The sequence below is a fragment of the Drosophila montana genome, unplaced genomic scaffold, assembly GCF_035044405.1.
Source record: "Drosophila montana isolate Dmon_TW-CO22-7 unplaced genomic scaffold, ASM3504440v1 contig_3200_1, whole genome shotgun sequence".
Classification (NCBI taxonomy): domain Eukaryota; kingdom Metazoa; phylum Arthropoda; class Insecta; order Diptera; family Drosophilidae; genus Drosophila; species Drosophila montana.
The window spans coordinates 7,797,968-7,816,068 of record NW_026998080.1 but is presented as its reverse complement, the minus strand read 5'-3'; the positions used below and the strand labels follow the sequence as shown (position 1 = coordinate 7,816,068).

At 42.7% G+C, this 18,101-nt stretch overlaps 2 protein-coding genes across 2 annotated transcripts; both read left to right on the top strand.

The window, feature by feature from the left end:
* Positions 1 to 12,233: 12,233 nt before the first annotated feature.
* Positions 12,234 to 12,800, top strand: LOC135431592 (uncharacterized). The gene has a single exon (XM_064686806.1). The coding sequence runs from the start codon at positions 12,369 to 12,371 to the stop codon at positions 12,798 to 12,800; it is 432 nt and encodes a 143-aa protein (XP_064542876.1). The 5' UTR covers positions 12,234 to 12,368.
* A 63-nt stretch (positions 12,801 to 12,863) lies between these two features.
* LOC135431591 (uncharacterized) lies at positions 12,864 to 17,542 on the top strand. Its single transcript, XM_064686805.1, has 4 exons — positions 12,864 to 13,480; positions 13,771 to 15,111; positions 15,387 to 16,079; positions 16,303 to 17,542. The coding sequence occupies exons 1-3, from the start codon at positions 12,864 to 12,866 to the stop codon at positions 15,823 to 15,825; spliced, it is 2,397 nt and encodes a 798-aa protein (XP_064542875.1). The 3' UTR covers positions 15,826 to 16,079; positions 16,303 to 17,542.
* The last annotated feature ends 559 nt before the right edge of the window (positions 17,543 to 18,101 follow it).

Sequence of the window (18,101 nt, the reverse complement as noted above, 5' to 3'; positions counted from 1 at the left end):
AACAGACAGCCAGACGGACGGGGGCACCTATTAAGGGTATCTAACATGAGAACTTTCCACCAAAGGGCCGCACTATGAAAATGAAAGCCAAATTGGCAACTTTCCGTTTGCCGCGAGAGCGAATGAAAAATGTTCGCTTTTGCTTGCGTTCCGTGTCCTAATTGGTGGGCCCCGCGTTTGTCGCGCCAAATAATAAATAATGGCACCTGGAGCGCCAACATGACAGCTAGAAACTCGACCGAACGAACCACAGAGAACTGAGACTTTTTTTTTATTTCCCCCCCGTAGAACTGTGAACTAACCAGCCAGAGTCTGACTGAGGCCATTGACTGTTTGAATAGTTTAGTGAGTGACTGATTGATTGACGCGCGCTTTCAGCTGTTAACAATCTCATTGTGGCCACGTACACAAGTTGGCAATGTAATTAATTGCTTTCCAACCTGTGTGCTGGAAAGTGTCCAAATCACAATGAGGCAACAGCAGCAGCAGCAGCAGCGACGACGACGCCCCAAGAACCCGCGCACTGCAAAGTGGGTCAAAGTTGTTAAGACAAACCCATCAGAATGCCAAGTTGCAAGAAAAAGTTGTCAGGCTCTGGTTGTGTGTAATGATATGAAAATTATTAGTTAAACGAGGGCTGCACAAATAGTTGCGCAAACAATTTTCATTGGCAACCTCCATCTCCCGCCCCCCGTTGCGACCGTTTGCAGCTGCTGCTTTCAGTGCGGAGTTCAGTGAACCAAACCGGGCTGTAAAATTAACTAATTTTCGTCAGAGTATGAGTCAACGCGAACCAGCCTAAAACATCAATCAAAGCCAAATTAAGCGTAAAATGCTGTGCAGGAAACGAAGCGTCAAAGTCAAGACAATACACAACACAAAGCACAACACGACACACACACTTATAAGCGAGTGCAGTGCAAAAGGTTAGACCCGCACCAGGGAGCCCGCATATAGTACACACACACACACACACACACTCGTATAGCTGTACTTCATGCTGCCTCCATAACATGGCCAAGACAATCAATCAAAGCGCGCTTTCCAAAGAAAGGCAGCCAAAAAGTGCAAGCTTACGCAGGCCCCAAACAAAAGTTGCAGCTAATTTTGGAGCAACAGCTCCAGCTACAGCCCAGCTCCAGCTCCAGCTCCAGCTCCAGCTCCAATTGCAGCTCATTTGCATACAGCGTTGAGTTATGGATGAGATGTTGGTGTGGGCTGCAGCCAAGAATTGGCACACGCACAAAAGACGCTGATTTATATTTGTGTGTGCGTGTGTGTGTGTGTGTGTGTGTGTGTGTGTGTGTGTGTGTGTGTGTGTGTGTGTGTGTGTGTGTCTTATGCAAATCTTTAAGCCGACAAACAGTTCCTGATAAATGCACATTCGTACACACACACTCATCCGCACACATACGGCACACCGTTATAAGACCGATTTCCACAAATTTGATAAAGCAACGCCGCCGAAACAAAAGACTTAGGCAACAAACTTGCGTGTGATAAGGCATGCGACTAATAAAACAAATATGATGCACTAACGCAATACCCTAGGCTAAGTAGTTGGAAGACGCAGAAGAAAAATGCTACAAAATTAGAACGAAGAAGAAGACAAAAGACAAATAAACTAACAATAAATACAGTTTTAATCAGGAAAAAATCAAAAGGAAAATAAAATATCAAAGAAACAAATAAGTTAAATAGAAGAAACAGATGAACTAAAAGCGGAGAAGAAAAAACACGAAGCGGAAGATATTAAATAAATAATACAACAGTAATTAAAATAAGTAAGAAGACAAGAAGCTAGAGGAGAGGAGGAGGGACAAAGAAAACAAGGCAAAAGGAGAATAGTTATAATCAGAACACAAAAAAAAAATTAAATATTAAAAAGGATAAATCTGGTTACAATCAGGAAATGATAATATATAATAATTCTTTAGATAGAAAATATAATATCTAAAAGTTACCTATTTCACAATCAGGAAATTGATATTCTATCTAAAACAAAAAGCATATATGGTGGAAGGTTCCGATTGCCATATTCTCCAAGTCAATATACCCTTTTTGAACCCGTGACCAGCCATATCTTGTCCATATGACGTTCGGCTGATGCGTTCTTGTCTCTTGTCTGTCTTGTGCCGGTCAAAGTCAAAAGCCGAACGTCGCAGTCATAAACCTTTCGATAGGCGGCGCTGCTTTGGCTACGCCTTGACCGCGGCAGCCCGACCCAAACTTGCGCTTGGTTTGTTCTTTTTCAATTTAATAAATGTTTTTTTTTTTTAATATTATTAAGCGCTACGTGCATGGCATATAAAACAGAAACTTGTTGCATTTCCCTTGGCTGCATTTGGCTGTGAATTTTTAATTTTGAACTGCGACGCAGATAGAAATTAAAAAAACAATATTTAATCAGCGCACATAATCTGCATTTTAAAATTGAGCTCTGCGTTGAGTTGAGTTGAGTTGAGGCTTCCAGGCGCGTTGGGTGTTGACCATTTAACGCGCTTACCTTACCACCCCCTTCCCCCCTCCCCGAGCACACGCCGTGCCCTTGCCCTGCGAAAGAATTTGTTAGATTTTAATCGCTTTTTGCTGCGTTTTCGCTCGAACAAAAAAAAAGGTTCAGTTTCGCCGCTTGGCGCAAAGCCATAAAAATCAAATCAGCGGATCGGACGATGACGACGCTGACGACGACTTCCTTGAAATCAAAGTCGACTCGGCTCAACGTTTGATTCATTTGGTTTTTTTTTTCTTTTTCGGACTGCGGCTCAGAACTGAGCTTGAGGCTGCGGCTGCGGCTGGGGCTGGGGCTGGGGCTGGGTGGGTAAAGCAGGGTTTGGGCTTGTTAATCCTTTGACGTGACGTCTGTTCATAATTTGCGCTCATATTTCATGTGCTATGCATGCGGCCTTTGCCTTCTTTTTTTTTATTTTGTGGTCCAGCTTTTATGAGTAGAACTTTGGCCTTGCGGCAATTTTGAAAGGTTTTCTGATTGAATATTCTAAAGTAACTTGTCGTAAATCATTGGCACAGACAGCTGGCCAGTTCTTGTTCGGGCTTCTCTTGAACCCTTTTTTTTCTATAGCATAAGTATATTTTTTGGCCAGCCGCAATACTGCATGGATGATATGCATATGTGCCGGACAATGGCGAGACGCCACATATTACATCAGCTCTCAATACTCCGGTCTTCATTGTCAACCAAATGGCACAGCTATTTGGCCCAAAGAGTCCCACAGTCTGGATGCCGTTTGGTTCAGTCAACCCAACCAAAAAAAAACTCACATTCTAAATGCCAATCGGTTGCTATAAATAAAAAACCAAAAGCAGCGCTTGCTTTTAATTTTAATGAACCATAAAAATTCACACGCACAATGATGATGATGGGCCAGCAACAAAATATTACGTTTCTAGAAGGTTGACACACAGGCACGCATACACAGGACGGTTTTACTGTGCCAATGAAAATGCTAATGAAAACTAAAGAGACGCTAACAAAACAAATCAACAGCCAGACCAGGGAGCTGGGATCTGGGAGTCTCATTTTTCTCAGCAAACAAATCTGACAAAAATACAAAAAGTAAAAAAAAAAGATAGAAGAAAAAAACTGAAAACATAAAAAAAAGTCTCAAAATTCGAAAGAAAACTATTAAACAACTGTCCGACGCTTATCTCAGAGAATCGCTCGTACAGCGTTTGCTTAGAAATTAGAGCCCAAAACAAATGCCCCGAAAGTTGTGTGTGCTGCAAAGAAAAGGCCGAACCCGCAGATCTTCAGACCGGTTTAACAGTGCGCTGTTAACTCGCTGTTAACCAGCTCTGTCAGCTGCCAGAGCTGCGACGCTAGCCGCGACGCCGACTGCATTGTTCTGGGCACTCAACTCGGACAGCTCTCAGAACCGTAGCTCGCCGCATTTCATTAGCTCCGCAGCCAGCGACCGGTTCATTCCACTATCGACGTCGCTCCCAGCGAGATCTGTGTGCGTGCGCGGCTTCAACCCACGCGAGACGCTCGCAACTTTAAGGCGAACTTCGACAACGAGAATACATAAGAAGTGTTTCAAAGATTGAGATACAAATTCTGCGCGTTTCGTTTTTTATGCAAATCGATTGACTTTAAAAAGAAACAAAACCACAAGAAAAAAATCAACAACAATCTTAAGTCACATTTTGTCAGTTCGGTGCATGAAAGTAAAAATTCTTTGTGCCTGATTTGGCATTGTGAAATTAACAGTTAGTTTCGTTGAACAAAAGAAATTTAGCTGTGAATACAAGAGCATTACGTCTATTACGAAATGCTCATAAAAATCGCGTAACCAACAAACAAAAACAACAACAACAAACAAACAAACAAAAACAACAACAACGACGACCTGTTAAACAAGACAAATAGAAAACAAAATTCAATTCGAGCAATTGCCGCCAAATGAGTAATGAGAGTTTATTTTTGTCTTTCTCTCAGTGTACATGTGTGTATTTATGTGTGTGTGCGTGTGTGCTAATTGATTGGCAAAAGGTGTAAATCTTTATTGTACATATTTAACGGCATTTTCCTTTTTGGAGCAACCAGCAAAGTGATTGTCTGCATTAGAGGTGAGCAATTCAGCCATAAATATGTAAATATCCGAAAGACAAAATAAATATATCACAAACAAAAATATACATATATATATATTTATATATAATTTAAAAGTAATTAGCGTCATGCTCTAGAAATTGGGTTAAATGTGAAAATTATTATTATTGTGTATATATTTGTGTGTGTGTGTGTGGCTTGTGTGAAATTTTCAGACAACAGCTAATAGCGCTTGCCATATAAAGTGTCAAGAATGGTTAATAAATTTAGGCCACTTCAATTCTGAAAATAAATAAAAATATATTTAAATAATAACAAATAATAATTAATATATAATAAAAGTAAATTTATGGGTAATTATTAATAAAAAATGTAAAACACACCAAATCAGAAAAGCAAATGAATTCATTAGGAAACATTTAAGCTAAATAAATATTAAAAATATGAATAATTAATCAAATACTTGCCCTGAAGACTGTTGTCGATGTGCAGCAAAAATATATCGAAAAAATATAGATTGAAGCAAAATTGCATTTAATTTTTATTTATTATTTAATTTTAATAAACGAAGCCCGGATCTAGCTAAATAAAGAGTTAAAAAATGGAAAGATCGATATAATCAGCATTAAATATTAAATAAATTAAAACAAAAAAAATATTTGTTTCTGAAAATCCGATTGGAAAAATATAAATAAATATAAATCTAAAAAAAAAAACATTAAAAAAATATATCATATATATATATCGAAATATATCAAAGAAGAAATATATTTAAACAAAATAGTTTTCATTTTCGATATTATTAAATCAAACCTCGAGCCTGCTAGCTAAATATTTATAAAATATAGCCTTTATAAAAAATATAATGTAAAGTCTCTCCAATTATATAATAATGAATTAAAATTATTTATATAAATAAATTATATTCATATGAAATTTAAATTAATAATTGCCCATGACATTTTTAACATATTCTATATTTTGTCAGATAAGTTTTTATTAAATATTCATCAGAGTTCTAATCACTGCAGTATATAGAAATCTGATGCTAATTTAAATTATCTTGACTAATAGAAATTATTTAAATTAGAACTAATTGCTGTGCTATCTAAATTGCTTACGCATGGCAATAAAACATTTAAGCTAGCCAAAATTTCAGCTCGAAAGTTGTTTTTACCAAAAGAGAGTTCTAAACATTTTTCAATATGCGCCTTTCACTGTCTCGACCATCCATAAGAAAAGGAATTACAACAAAAAAATATGTTTGTCGGGTTCATTATCAGCTCGATGATTATATGCCCATGGCCCGTGCCCACTCGCTCAGCTGACAAGTTAATGGACTGTCGCGGCGTTGACACCAACGCACCGGCTTCTCATCTTCGGATGCTTTCCAACACTCGCCATTCGAATTGTATTGGGTGTTTTTTTTCCCCATTTTTTTTTTTGTTTTGTTTTTTGACATCAAAGCCATGCAGCAGCAGATAGCTGAAAATTTCACTTACAAAAAGGCGGGCGCAACATTTTCTTATTGTATTTTCATTTTTTCTGGGTCAAAAGCAAAGCAACACAAAGCCCATCCTCGGCGATTGCCAAGCCCAGGGCCAGCCCCAGCCCCAGCCTTAGCCTGTGCCAGTGCCAGGGCCCAGCCCCTTGTCTATTTGTCTCTAAGCTGCAGCATTTGTTTATAAATGGCAACGTGGTTGCCCAAAAAGGGATTTCCCTTTTTCATACAACACACACACACACATACACACTGTCAGCTCAATCAAAGTGAAAACTTTCGTTTCGTCTGTAAACAGAACTCTTACGGTTACAAAGTGTCAGCCCAAGGTAGAACACATATTGTGGCAACAAAAAGCGACTCGTCGGGCATAAATTAAACTTGGGCCTGGCCCTGCTCAATGAACTATAGCCCACCCCCCTCCCTCTGCCTCCTCAGCCCCCCCTCGAACGCGTCGCTGAGTGACTTGAAAAGGCACAGTCAACGGTTCTTTCTATGTGCCACCGGTAGAAGATGCCACATACTATATGCGATGCTTCACTCCAAATGTTACCAAATGTCGCTGCACTTTTCGGTTTCGATTTCCTGTGGTTCTACTGGTTCTTGGTAGAGAGCCGAGCACCATTTAACCGGGTCTCCCTCTGTGTGCATGCAGCGCATGATTAATAAAGAGTCAGAAATGTGTGTTTCCAACTCTGACCGGGCCGCGCTTTGTTGATTAGTAAGCACGTCAACATTTCAATAAAAAAGAATATGATGGAAAAAACACAAATCATTGGCGCGGGCAACCTCATCAACGTCACAGCAACAACATCAGCGACAACAGCAGCGACAACAATAACAACAATATTACCCTTTTTGCCGTTCTGCGGCTTTGCATTTTAATTGCTTTTGATTTGCTGCCCCCGCCATTTATGAATCGGAATTGGAATTGGAATTGGGCGCGTTCTGACTGTTAAATTTAGCATATGAATAAAACTGAAAAAATACGTTACATTCTGACTGCGCATTTAGATTGAGCCTATATATACAAATATATATATATAATATGGCTCATCATCTATTTACAAACCAGATGTATGTGAATAAACACAGACACACGCATTTCATATACTTATATTTATGGCATGGCCAGCGTCAAGGCCCAAGGCCCTTGAACAACATTTGTCAGCTGGATTATATTGATGCTACGGTATTGATATGATTTTTTTATTATTATGTTTGGTTTCAGTTGAGCAACAATAGGTTAACAGTTTAATATGAATACAGTTTTCATGCCTTGAACGAGGAATTAAAAAGTGGAAAATGTTGCAGTCGGTCGTACAGCTTAACTAAGGAACGCGGGCAGGTATCCAAAAAGTGAAATATTGCCAAGATATGTATCGTATATGAGAAGCTGCATACCAAGTCTGGTCTAGGTAACTCTTATATTTCTCGAGTTTTGCTTAGATGAACATTGTATCAAGTTCGATACTTTGGAAATGAGAAAAATCAGAGCAAATAATGATAAACCCGATTGAGTGTGACTTAGAAAATTGAATATATAATCTTTTGAGTCTTTAGCTTTATATTTTCCGTCCTATTCAAAGAAATATATATATTCTCTATGAAATATAGATGCTTCCTTCTTACCCCTACACAGATTTGCACACAAGCTTAATTTCCGTTTCCATTCTCAATGTGTTTGGGGTATTAAAAACCTGGCCAAATTTTATACTCACTCATTACTCAAAACAATACCCCAGAACTCTCTAACCCACTCAGCCTATCAAAGCTGACCACAACTTTTGGTTTCCGTGCAATAACCTTATGTACACATAATGCCCATAAACAACCTTCTGGTCGCACGCCTCCCACCTCTCCAAAAGCTCAAAATGAAACCCCAAACAGACTCAACGCCTTTCACACGCACAGAAAGGGGGCAAAAACTCAGAACTCTCAACTTGACAAATGAAAGCAAAAACCAACTGTCCAGCGATATGAAAACCAAGAGCGTGCAAAAAAAGAACACAAATGGGGGAAAAAAGTCAAGAATGGGCAGCACGTTAATTTTTCATGGTAGACAAGAGAAAAACCATATTATTTCATTATTTACATCAGGGCGACTAAACAAACGAGACCGGCAGGTGGGGCAGCAGCAGGCGGGGCAAGCGGCGGGGCAAGCGGCGAGGCAGCGTTGTCCGTTTGGCCGGCGCGTCATTAGTCACACCAAGGGATTGATATAAAAGACGACAACAACAACAACAAGAACAAGAGTAAGAGCAAGAGCAGATCCACGTGCAAAGCGGATAAAAAGTAATCAAAAGCGTTAAGAACGACATAATAAGGCAACCGAGCCCAGGACTAGCCAAAGCTCGAGAAGCTGAACCTGAAGCTGGCCAAGATGTAACTGCAGCTGAAGGTATTCTTCGCGGCTGCTTGACAAAACGGATATGAAATTAAATAGAGAAAAGCGTAAAGCAGTTTCAGTTCCAGCGAATACGCGCATTATATTCCATTATATGCATCAGCCTCGACGTCGCAGTTGCAGTCGACGTCAGCGTCGCGAGCGTCAAGTGCTGCGTTGGCGTTGAAGCGGCAACAGCGCGGGCTGCTTAGTCGCGTAAGCAGCTTGACGCAGGGATGGGGCGCGCAATTTTTAAGCTGCAGCTTAAAGTGGCGACAACAACAACAACAACTACAACTAAAGCAACAACAACAACAGCAACAACTACTTGGCTTGACTGTGGTTCTGGCTCTAGCAGTCGAGTTGAGTTGCATTTTGTAAAACTCTTTAGTGTGATTAATGTGCCCAGACACACACACACACACACACACACACACACACACATACTTTCCAACTATGCAAACACACTAACACATGTGTTTGCTTCCTTTTATGAGCTGCGGCTGCCTGACCTGCGACCGGGACGTGCTCCTTACACTTTTCCTTTTTCCTTCTTCTAGTTTTTTTTTCTTCTTATTTCGGCTGGCTTTGCGCGTCTGTTGCTTTTGTTAGCAAAACAAAAGCCACCCACATGTATCCACACCCTGGTGCACACCTATGCACAGATTCTGTTTACTTACACACATGCACACACACACACAGATACTCACACACACACATCTGTATACACTGTCACGTTTGTGCTGCCCTAATCCTTTTGAACGCTGCTTTTATCGCGCTTACTTCTACTTATATACACTTTCCCAGGTCGTAATAACTTGTTCATTAATAACAAAACTTCACACATGCTGCAAGTGAGTTAATGTTGTCTTTTATGCTGATAAGAAAGGAAGGGTAAGGGTTCTTATAGTTGCCATATATAAGCATATATACAGATAGCTAAGACCGAGCAAGACTTGAGTTTAGTGCTGCAAAGGCATCCAAAGTGAATTTTTGAGTGTTGTTAAAGTAAAGTATATAGTTAAGACAGAGAAAGAACTTTAGTTTAGTGCTCTAAAGGTATTCAAATGGTGCGTTTCCTCGAAAAAGTTATCGAAATAGTCCAATGCTATGAATTAGAAGTGTCTTCACAATGCAACAGGTCGATTACCGATATATGGTCGATAAAGTTATCGTTATAGTCTTCTACCGTTCTTTTGCTTATCCAATCAGATTACGTAATCTATACGCAAAATTTTCACATGTATAATAATATATTCCAAACGTACTTATATGATATATCTTAAAATATAATATCATATTTATATATCTATATAAATATATACATATATATCATCATATCCCAGCTCCCAGAATTGGAATCTTTTATCACAATCTTCTACAATTTCGACCCAAGTAACAGAAAGAGTATTTAAGAGTCGCTGCATCATTTAAAACTCTTGCTTTTTTTTTTGGTTTTTTGTTGCTTTCCGTTTCGTTTTCTATGTGTGTACCTGGTGTGTTGTTGTTGTTGTTGTTGCTGGTGTGTATCTCATTATGCGTGCGGCTTCTTCCTCTACTATTTGCTGTTGCTGTCTGCGTGTTGGGTTACATATTTCATATTTCATAGTCAGAAGTAGAAGAAGAACGGCATGCAGGTGGAGGGGAGGGTAGGCAGTAGGACGAGATGTTGTCACTTTTCCTGTAGCTGATTCAACTCAGCCCCATTGGAACTTGGCTGCTTCGTTTGCTCAAGTGTTTTGCCTGCGGCTTTTGTTTTCGCCCTTCTGGGCAGGAAACAGCCGCAAGAGCAGCAACAGGCTCAAGAGGTTGAATTCAGCAGAGCTCAACGTCATCGTCATCGTCGTCGTCATTGAGCAACGAAAACCTGTGGCCAGGAGCCTGAAAAGGATTTCATGTTTATTGCAAGTTGTGTATTTTGCTTTTGCATGCCTGCTTATTAAAAACGACAGCAGCAAAAAACTAAATAAAATAAAACTTTTTGTGTGGCTTCTGCTTCGATGTTGCAACGTGTCAGCCGCAAGTTAAATGAGTTTCTCCTTTTTTTCTTCTGCTCTTATTATTCTTGCTGCACAGGAAGTTGTTAAGTGTGCCAGCAGGAGCAGAGGCAGCAGGAGCAGAGGCATCAGCAGCAGCTGTCTGAGTGCCCTGAGCCTAAGCCTGTGCCACTTACTTGCCACAGGCAAGCGAGTCCAGGGGCGCCACTATATTAATTAAGCCATTCTCAATGAAATCGAGTAAAATGTGAGGCGCAACTGTGAAACTGTGTCATGCTATAAAATCCAACAAAAAAGACGAGAAAGAAAAAAAAACAACAACAACAACGACTTAAACTCCAGACACGTACGCGCCAGGAAGCCGCATCCAGTGCCAATTGGAGTCAGTCTTGGCCAATCCTCCAGACGGTGGCATCAATTTTTGTCCAGTAGCCGAGAAAATGTCACGTTTCGCCACATAAGTTACGAAAAACCGTGAGAATTGCTGTGTTCGTTTTCCTGCCGCGCCGCGGAAAAGGTACTTTCCATGGTGAAAATTAATTGCTGGCCGTGTTATCTCCGTCTAAGACACACAGTCGGCCAAATTAATTGGAAAGCAGTGCAAATATAAAAAAAAAAAAAAAACGAAGAAAATAAAACTAAACTTAAAGTAACACAGGAAAAAAAAACACGCTGAAATTGAGCTGTTTTTTTTGCCAGCACTCACAATGGCTTTTCCAACACTGGCAGCACATAAAAATTTCAATTAATGCCCGCTTAATGTACAGCACGAAATGTTTTATAACATTTTGTGACTGCACTTTTTCCACACATTTCTTGTTCTTGCTCTCGTTGAGGCAAATACCTTTTAGCCGTAGCTCGTAAATTGTTTATGAGCCTCGCTCAGTTGAGTTACTTTGCCAATGCATATTCCACGCTCTGTTGCCCGGCCACGCCTCAATTGTGGGCTGTCGTAGCATTTACCCTTTTTCACTCTTCATTTTATTTTTACTATCTAATTGCCAACTAATTTAGTCAGACAGACAGACTAGTCGCCACATTGTTGACCAGTTCAATGGAGTGCAGGCGCGCATGTCTCGCCTTGGTAATCAGCCACATTTATGTGGGCTCATAAATATGCAAATATCCTTTAAGTACTTTTAATGTCTGGCCATTTGTTGGCCCGACTCGGCTTATGGCCAACTCCTACTCCCTACTCCCTACTCACTGCCTAATGGTCTTAATGGCATGTTTGGCATTGTCGCAGTCAACTTGGGATATTTACATGCATCTTGTGGCTGCCTTTTTCGCATTGCAATTTCTTTTCAACTTTATGAGCTCATAAATAACACCTATATGTATGTGTGTGCATGTGTGAGTGTGTGTATGTGTGTGTGCCTGGCCGTAGGTCGTGTGAGAACTTGACTGATTTTTTTTGTATATACATACTGAGGCAAATCAATGTTGCCAATGCAAGTTTTACGGAAATTGTTTGTGCAGTTCCCGATTTGCAAACTTCAGACATTTACAATTGTTGCCGGAGTTGAACCAGCGACCTCTCGCTTTGACACTTAGCCACGCAGGCTTGACGACATTTTTATGGCTGTGTTTGATGTTTGATGGGGGAAACTCTTTAATAATTAAAGTTAGCGCATATGACAACCTTTTTTTTATTGCACCTAAGTATTTGAGTAACCCTCGAACTTTGAAGTTTCTACAAGCGAGTCAAGAGCTCGCTTTGATTAGGGCTATGTATAAAAAAAGTCGTAAACATAAAACCTTTTCGCTAATTGAACACAACAAACTTGCAGGACTTGCAGCTAACAAGGACACAGGACTTGACTGAGCTGCAGCAACAACAACCACAACAACAACAACAAGAAGAAGAAGATTTCGCACACTGTGGCCAGCGGGAGACGAGCAGCAAACCGAATGCAGTATCTCAACTACGCACTGCAGACATCCACGCGACTGCTGACCAGCCAGAGCCATAGCCAGAGCCAAAGCCAGACGAGCCACAATCAGCAGCAGCTGCGCCAGCGTCAGCGCCATAGTCAGACAGCGGCCATTGAGGCAGCGGCGGCGGCTAGCACGCCCATTGAGGAGCAAATAGCGCACGCCTGCTGCAGTCGCGGTGCCCAATTGCTGCGACTGCGCCAACAGGAGCTGATTAAGAGACGCGCCCTCGAGCTTGAGGATCAGCTGAACGCCAACGACGCCAGCTGGGATAGCGATCCGTGCAGCAGCGAGCCCGAGGAAGGCGCCGTGGGCGGTGACCAGCAGAAGCAGGAGAAGCAGGAACACGAGCAGAATCAGGATCAGGAGGAGGAGAACTCCAACGAGTCGTGTCAGCCAGTCCAATGAAATTTACTCTCATTTAATGTTCAACTGGCGCGCAGCAAGCTGCTCTCGTTCTTTAACCGCGACATGGCCGCCACCGATGGCCAGATCATATTGGCCGCATCCCGTTTTGGGGATGCGACGCCCGTTTATTTGCGCGACTTCTCCAAGCAGCCGCTGCCGGCGGTGGCCAAAATACTTAAGGGCCAACATCAGGCGCTGGGCGTGCCCACTTTATCGGCGCCCTCGCTCCAGAGCACGGCGCTCTTTTTGAGCGCTGGCAAAAAATATCAAATATTGGCGCAGCCCATCAAGATCAAGGAGGGCCGCAAGCCCACCAATGTGGGCGCCAAGGTGCTCATACCGGAGACATACGGCGGCTACTTTGAGCTGCTCAGCGAGGATGGTCGCTCGACGCGCTGCATCGACTCCGTCCTGGAGCTGGCCAGGCGGCGCAATGCCCGCGTCCTGGTGCGCGAAACGTTCCGCTGCCAGCAGATGAATCGCACCATCCATGCCGGCGAGCTGTTGACCACCATGAACGACAACGGCAAATATCTGCAGTGCCGGAATATCAAGGACGAGATCATCAATCTGCCACTCGATACCAAAGCCAAGTTCTCGCCGATTGCGCGCGAGGACAGCATCAGCGGAGTGCACACCGTCAAGAATCTGCTGCTCAAGCGGATGCCCGTCATTGTGAGGTGAGTGCCAGTCGCAACTAAGGGGTATTCTATTTTATAGGGTATTTTCATTTTGTCAATAAATGTGAAGTTCGATATCGTAAGGGATTCGTCGTGAATCCTTGCATAGATTCGTCTTTCTGTTACAGGCAGCACATACGCCGGAATTGGCCAGATCGATCCACTATATCCTATAGCTGCCATAGCAACTATGTTCTTTGTTGTTCTTGAAGAAAGATAGCCTCTTTAGCAGCAATTCTTTAAACCTTAATCTCATATACGTATATATTATTTCCTCCCCCTTCCGGCAGACTCGTACATGGCAGCGCGCCCAAGGGCCTGAAGCAGCCGTTTGTGCCGGAGCTGCGGCTGCTGGGCTGCGTGGAGATCGATCGGATATTTGCGCTGCCGCTGCAGAAGGACACGGATCTGGTGCCGGTGCCGTTGAATGCAAAGATAAAGCTGCAGCGTGTCAAGAATATGGAACAGCTGGAGCATTTCATAGAGTATACGCGCTTTCTGGACAAGGCGCAGCGACTGCTGGCGGATGCACGCGATCGCCTGCAGATTGTCGATCTCAAGCTGAGCGAAAAGGAGAAGAAGGACTCCAAGTTCAGCAGCCGCAACAGCGGCAACAGGCTGCCGGTGGTGATGCTGCCCTCAGCAGCGGGCCTGGCCAGCGGCTGGGTCGAGAGTGGCTATGTGCTGCGCAAGAGCGCCAGCTGCGACTCCTGGTCCAAGCAGCAGCAGCAGGCGCTCAACAGCGCCGAAATCGCCGAGGAGTACAACGAGATCGATCACATCTATGACTATGTGCGCGGCCTGACGCCGCTCTCGAAGGGCTTGTCGCGCTTCGAGCCCATCTGCGAGTCGCCCACACTCAAGTCGCATCACACGGACAGCAGCGGTAATGGCAACTACTGCAGCTTGATACGCGCGCCGGCAGCTCCTGCTGCCGCTGCCCAGCAACAGTCACAGCAGCCCGGCAGCAACAACAACAACAACAACAACAATAACTACAGCAGCCTGGAGTCGAACAAGCACAGCAGCAGCAACGGCGGCGGCGGCGGCGGCGGGGGACACCATCATCAATACCCGCACCAGCCGGCGCAGCAGCAGCACAATCTGCATCAGCATCATCATCATCCGTCGGCGCTGCTGGTCAATCACTATCATCACAGCCATATACAGGAGGATATCAAGCCGGTGCCGCCGCCCATTGAGACGATACCCGGCAAGAAGCCGGCCGAGAAGCGGCAGCGTCCCACACTACCAAAGCTTTACATCAAGAATGCGAATGCGCACAGCGCCGGCAGCAGCAGCAATGGCAACTCCACCGGCGGCACCAGTCACAGTCACAGTCACAGCCATAGTCACAGTCACAGTCACAGTCTCAGTCAGAGCCATTCGCAGCAGCAGCTGCCGCCAACGCCGGGTAGCAGCAGCAACAACAACAACAACAATACGGCCGCCATTGTGGCCAGCGCCGCTGCAGCAGCGGTAAACGCTCACCACGCCCACTCGCACGCCCATGCACACCACGCACACACACACCCACACGCACACCCACACCACGGCAAGGTGCTGACGCCCAACAATCATTTGCCCGTTAAAGAAACGCTGGAGCCGCAGTCGCCGCTGTTTCATATCAGGTAAGCAGCAGCAAGCAGTTGCTACACTTTCAAAAATATTTGACTACATTTAAGAAAATCTTCGTAAAAGAAAATTTAACTTAACTTCAAAACATTTTTTATTTTATTTTATTTTATTTTTCTATTAATTCCTAAAATAATTTATTTTAAAGCAAGATAGTTTTCTTTTTTTTTTTGAGTGTATGGGCAACCATCTGGAATACTCCAGTTAGATTTAAACAGCATTTCTAATTGGGAAATCCTTTAATTGACTTTTGCCTATATTCCCGCCACAGATACAAGAGCCTCAGCAGCCTGCAGCTGACGCCGGACAGCAATACAGCGGCCATGACGCCGCCGACGATCTCAGCCAAGGTAGCAGGAGCCGGAGTTTGTGGGGGCGGGGGCGGCTCACAGACGCCGCCCGATGTGGTGCTCAAGTGCGGCAGCATACTTAACTCGCACGGCTATCTGGCGCACAGCCGCAGCTCGAGCAGCAACAACAACAATCACAACAACCATAATCCGCGCGAGGGAACGCTGGACTCGTCGCGCAGCGGGGGACGCACATCGGGCGATTCACAGAAGCTGCCGGAGAAGAAGACGCGACGCTTGTCGCGGCCGCGCAGCCTCTCTAATCTGGTGTGGGATCTGCGGCCATCCAAGGAGAAGTCCAAGAAGAAACTCTATGTGCATCATTTTGATCAGCGTCAGCAGGCGACGCTCTATCTCTAGGATGTCAAAAGGGTTGCCGAGCTATACGAAGTCGAGGTGGAGTGGAGTGCAGTGTAGTGCAGTGCAGTGGAGTGGAGTGGAGTAGAGTGGACCAGAGTGGACTGGAATGAAGTGGAGGAGATTCGTTGCCAAATCGTTTCGCTGCCATCAACGACAAACCCACAGACAACAACAACAACAACAACAACTACAACAACAACTACAACAACAACAACAAGCATCACCAACATTTAGCGCTGTGTGTGTTCCTGCAGGTGAGCAGACGCTGTGCTTCGAGGGGTTGGTGGTTGGTCGAAGGGGGAGGGGGCGTGGCAATGCAAATCGTGCAGCCCTATGATTGTTTTGCTTATTAAATTCGTGCAGCTAACCTAAACTAATTTCCTCTCTCAAGCTGTCTCCAATCTGAGTTGCTCTCCGTCTCTCGCACTTACTGACTCCCAGTCTCCCTCTCTGTTTCTCTCTCTCTTTCTCTTGCAGCTTTCACCATTTTAGCTTGCAGCAGCAATTTTAATTAACAATTGAATTGTGCCTTCCCCTGCGCCCAGAACTATGCTTTAAACAAAAATTCCACTGAAATATTTTAGAAGAATATTTTGCCTGGATGGACGAAAGAGAACGAATAATGAGAGAGACGGAGATACAGTGAAGAAAAAATAACGGAAGAACCAAACAAAACCTATCACATGAAGCGCTGACAACACACACACACACACAGACAGACAGACACATACACACACACACACACACACACACACACACACACACACACACACCTACAGAAACACACACACACACATCAAGTCTATAAAATTGTGATTTTAATTTAATGTTTAATTTAATATTATGCGACACTTTTAGTTAATATTTTTAAACGAGGCGATGAGGCAAAGAAGGAAAAAAACAAAACATAAACAATTAAAAAAGCCATTTATCATTTTGCTGTCGCTTTCAGTTTGAGTCACATTTAAATTTTACAAAATTAACGAATGTTGTAACTAAGCTTAAACAAAAAATTAACAAAAAAAAAACAGCTTAAAGCTCGTCTTGCAAAAGCTGCAACAAGAGAGGCAGAAGAAGAAGCAGCAGCAAAGACAGCGGCGAAAGGGAGCAGACGAAGGCGCCCGCAGCAATATCAAAATACACACATATATAAACAGATACATATACATATACAATATGCATATAAGTATATTATATAGATAAGCAATATTACATATTATTATATATATATATATATATCGTACATTATTTAACTAGAAGAAGTTATGCAGCAGCTGCAGCTACAACAACCACAACAACAATAACAACAACATACACTATGCATATTTAATGTTATATTCAAATAGTTGAAATGAATTTATTAATTTCTCCTCATAATTTAAATGTTGTTTCGTATGTTGTGCATTGTATTTCGTGAAACTGTATTCGTAATTGTTTATAATTAATGCAATTTAATTACAATTAAAATTACCTATTCTCTTGTTAGTCTTTAGTTGCACAGAGCTAAGCGGAGCGAAAGAGAGAGCAGGAGACGGAGATAACTAACTAGTTCCCTCTCACTTTCGCTCCGGCTCTCGCAATGCATTGTCTTAGTCGTTTAGCGTGTACATTTTAGTTATTACAATTATATCGCTTATATAGCATACGAGCATATAGAGTATATTATACTATAACTACATTCTATTTGTGTCTAATAAATGTCTCAGAAATATATAAATTGTATATGCAAAATAACCCGCAATTCTTTCGACCGCCCGTGGGCGTTATATAAAATGAAAGCAATTGGAACAGCTATAGAAATGAGAATAATTTCCATCGATTGTTTTACGTCAACAACTGCAGCTGCATTTACTATGAGAAAATGTAATAACTAATTCTAATTAACCGAATTGCGTCTTGAAAGTTGCTCAAGCCATAAATGAAGCAACAATGTGGGAATTGCGCAGGTATTAAATAATTATAGTTTTTATCATATGATATGCTGGAAAAACAACAAATACGGTAAGGCATTATATTAGAATTAAATTATCTGGGTTTTCGGTCTGTTTTCCTTTTTTAGGCGATGGAATGCCAATCCATAGTCCTGCTCCCTACGAGGGCAAAAAAGTATATCCTTCTGATATCCTTTAGGATTTGGCCAAGATATGGCCAAAAAACGAATGTCCTTTTTAGAAAAATGGCCATAGCTCGGCCATATCCTTGCACAATTTCGCAGGACTTGGTGCGTTAGGATCGTAAGGACAAGCTGCGTCGATCTGCATCAAAAAATTATGGGG

Bases quoted from the DNA above. Each gene is read 5' to 3' on its own strand.
- LOC135431592 (XM_064686806.1), top strand. From the start codon at position 12,369: ATGCAGTATCTCAACTACGCACTGCAGACATCCACGCGACTGCTGACC.
- LOC135431591 (XM_064686805.1), top strand. From the start codon at position 12,864: ATGGCCGCCACCGATGGCCAGATCATATTGGCCGCATCCCGTTTTGGG. The intron at 13,481-13,770 runs GTGAGTGCCAGT...CCCTTCCGGCAG, and splicing joins CGGATGCCCGTCATTGTGAG to ACTCGTACATGGCAGCGCGC. The intron at 15,112-15,386 runs GTAAGCAGCAGC...TTCCCGCCACAG, and splicing joins TCGCCGCTGTTTCATATCAG to ATACAAGAGCCTCAGCAGCC.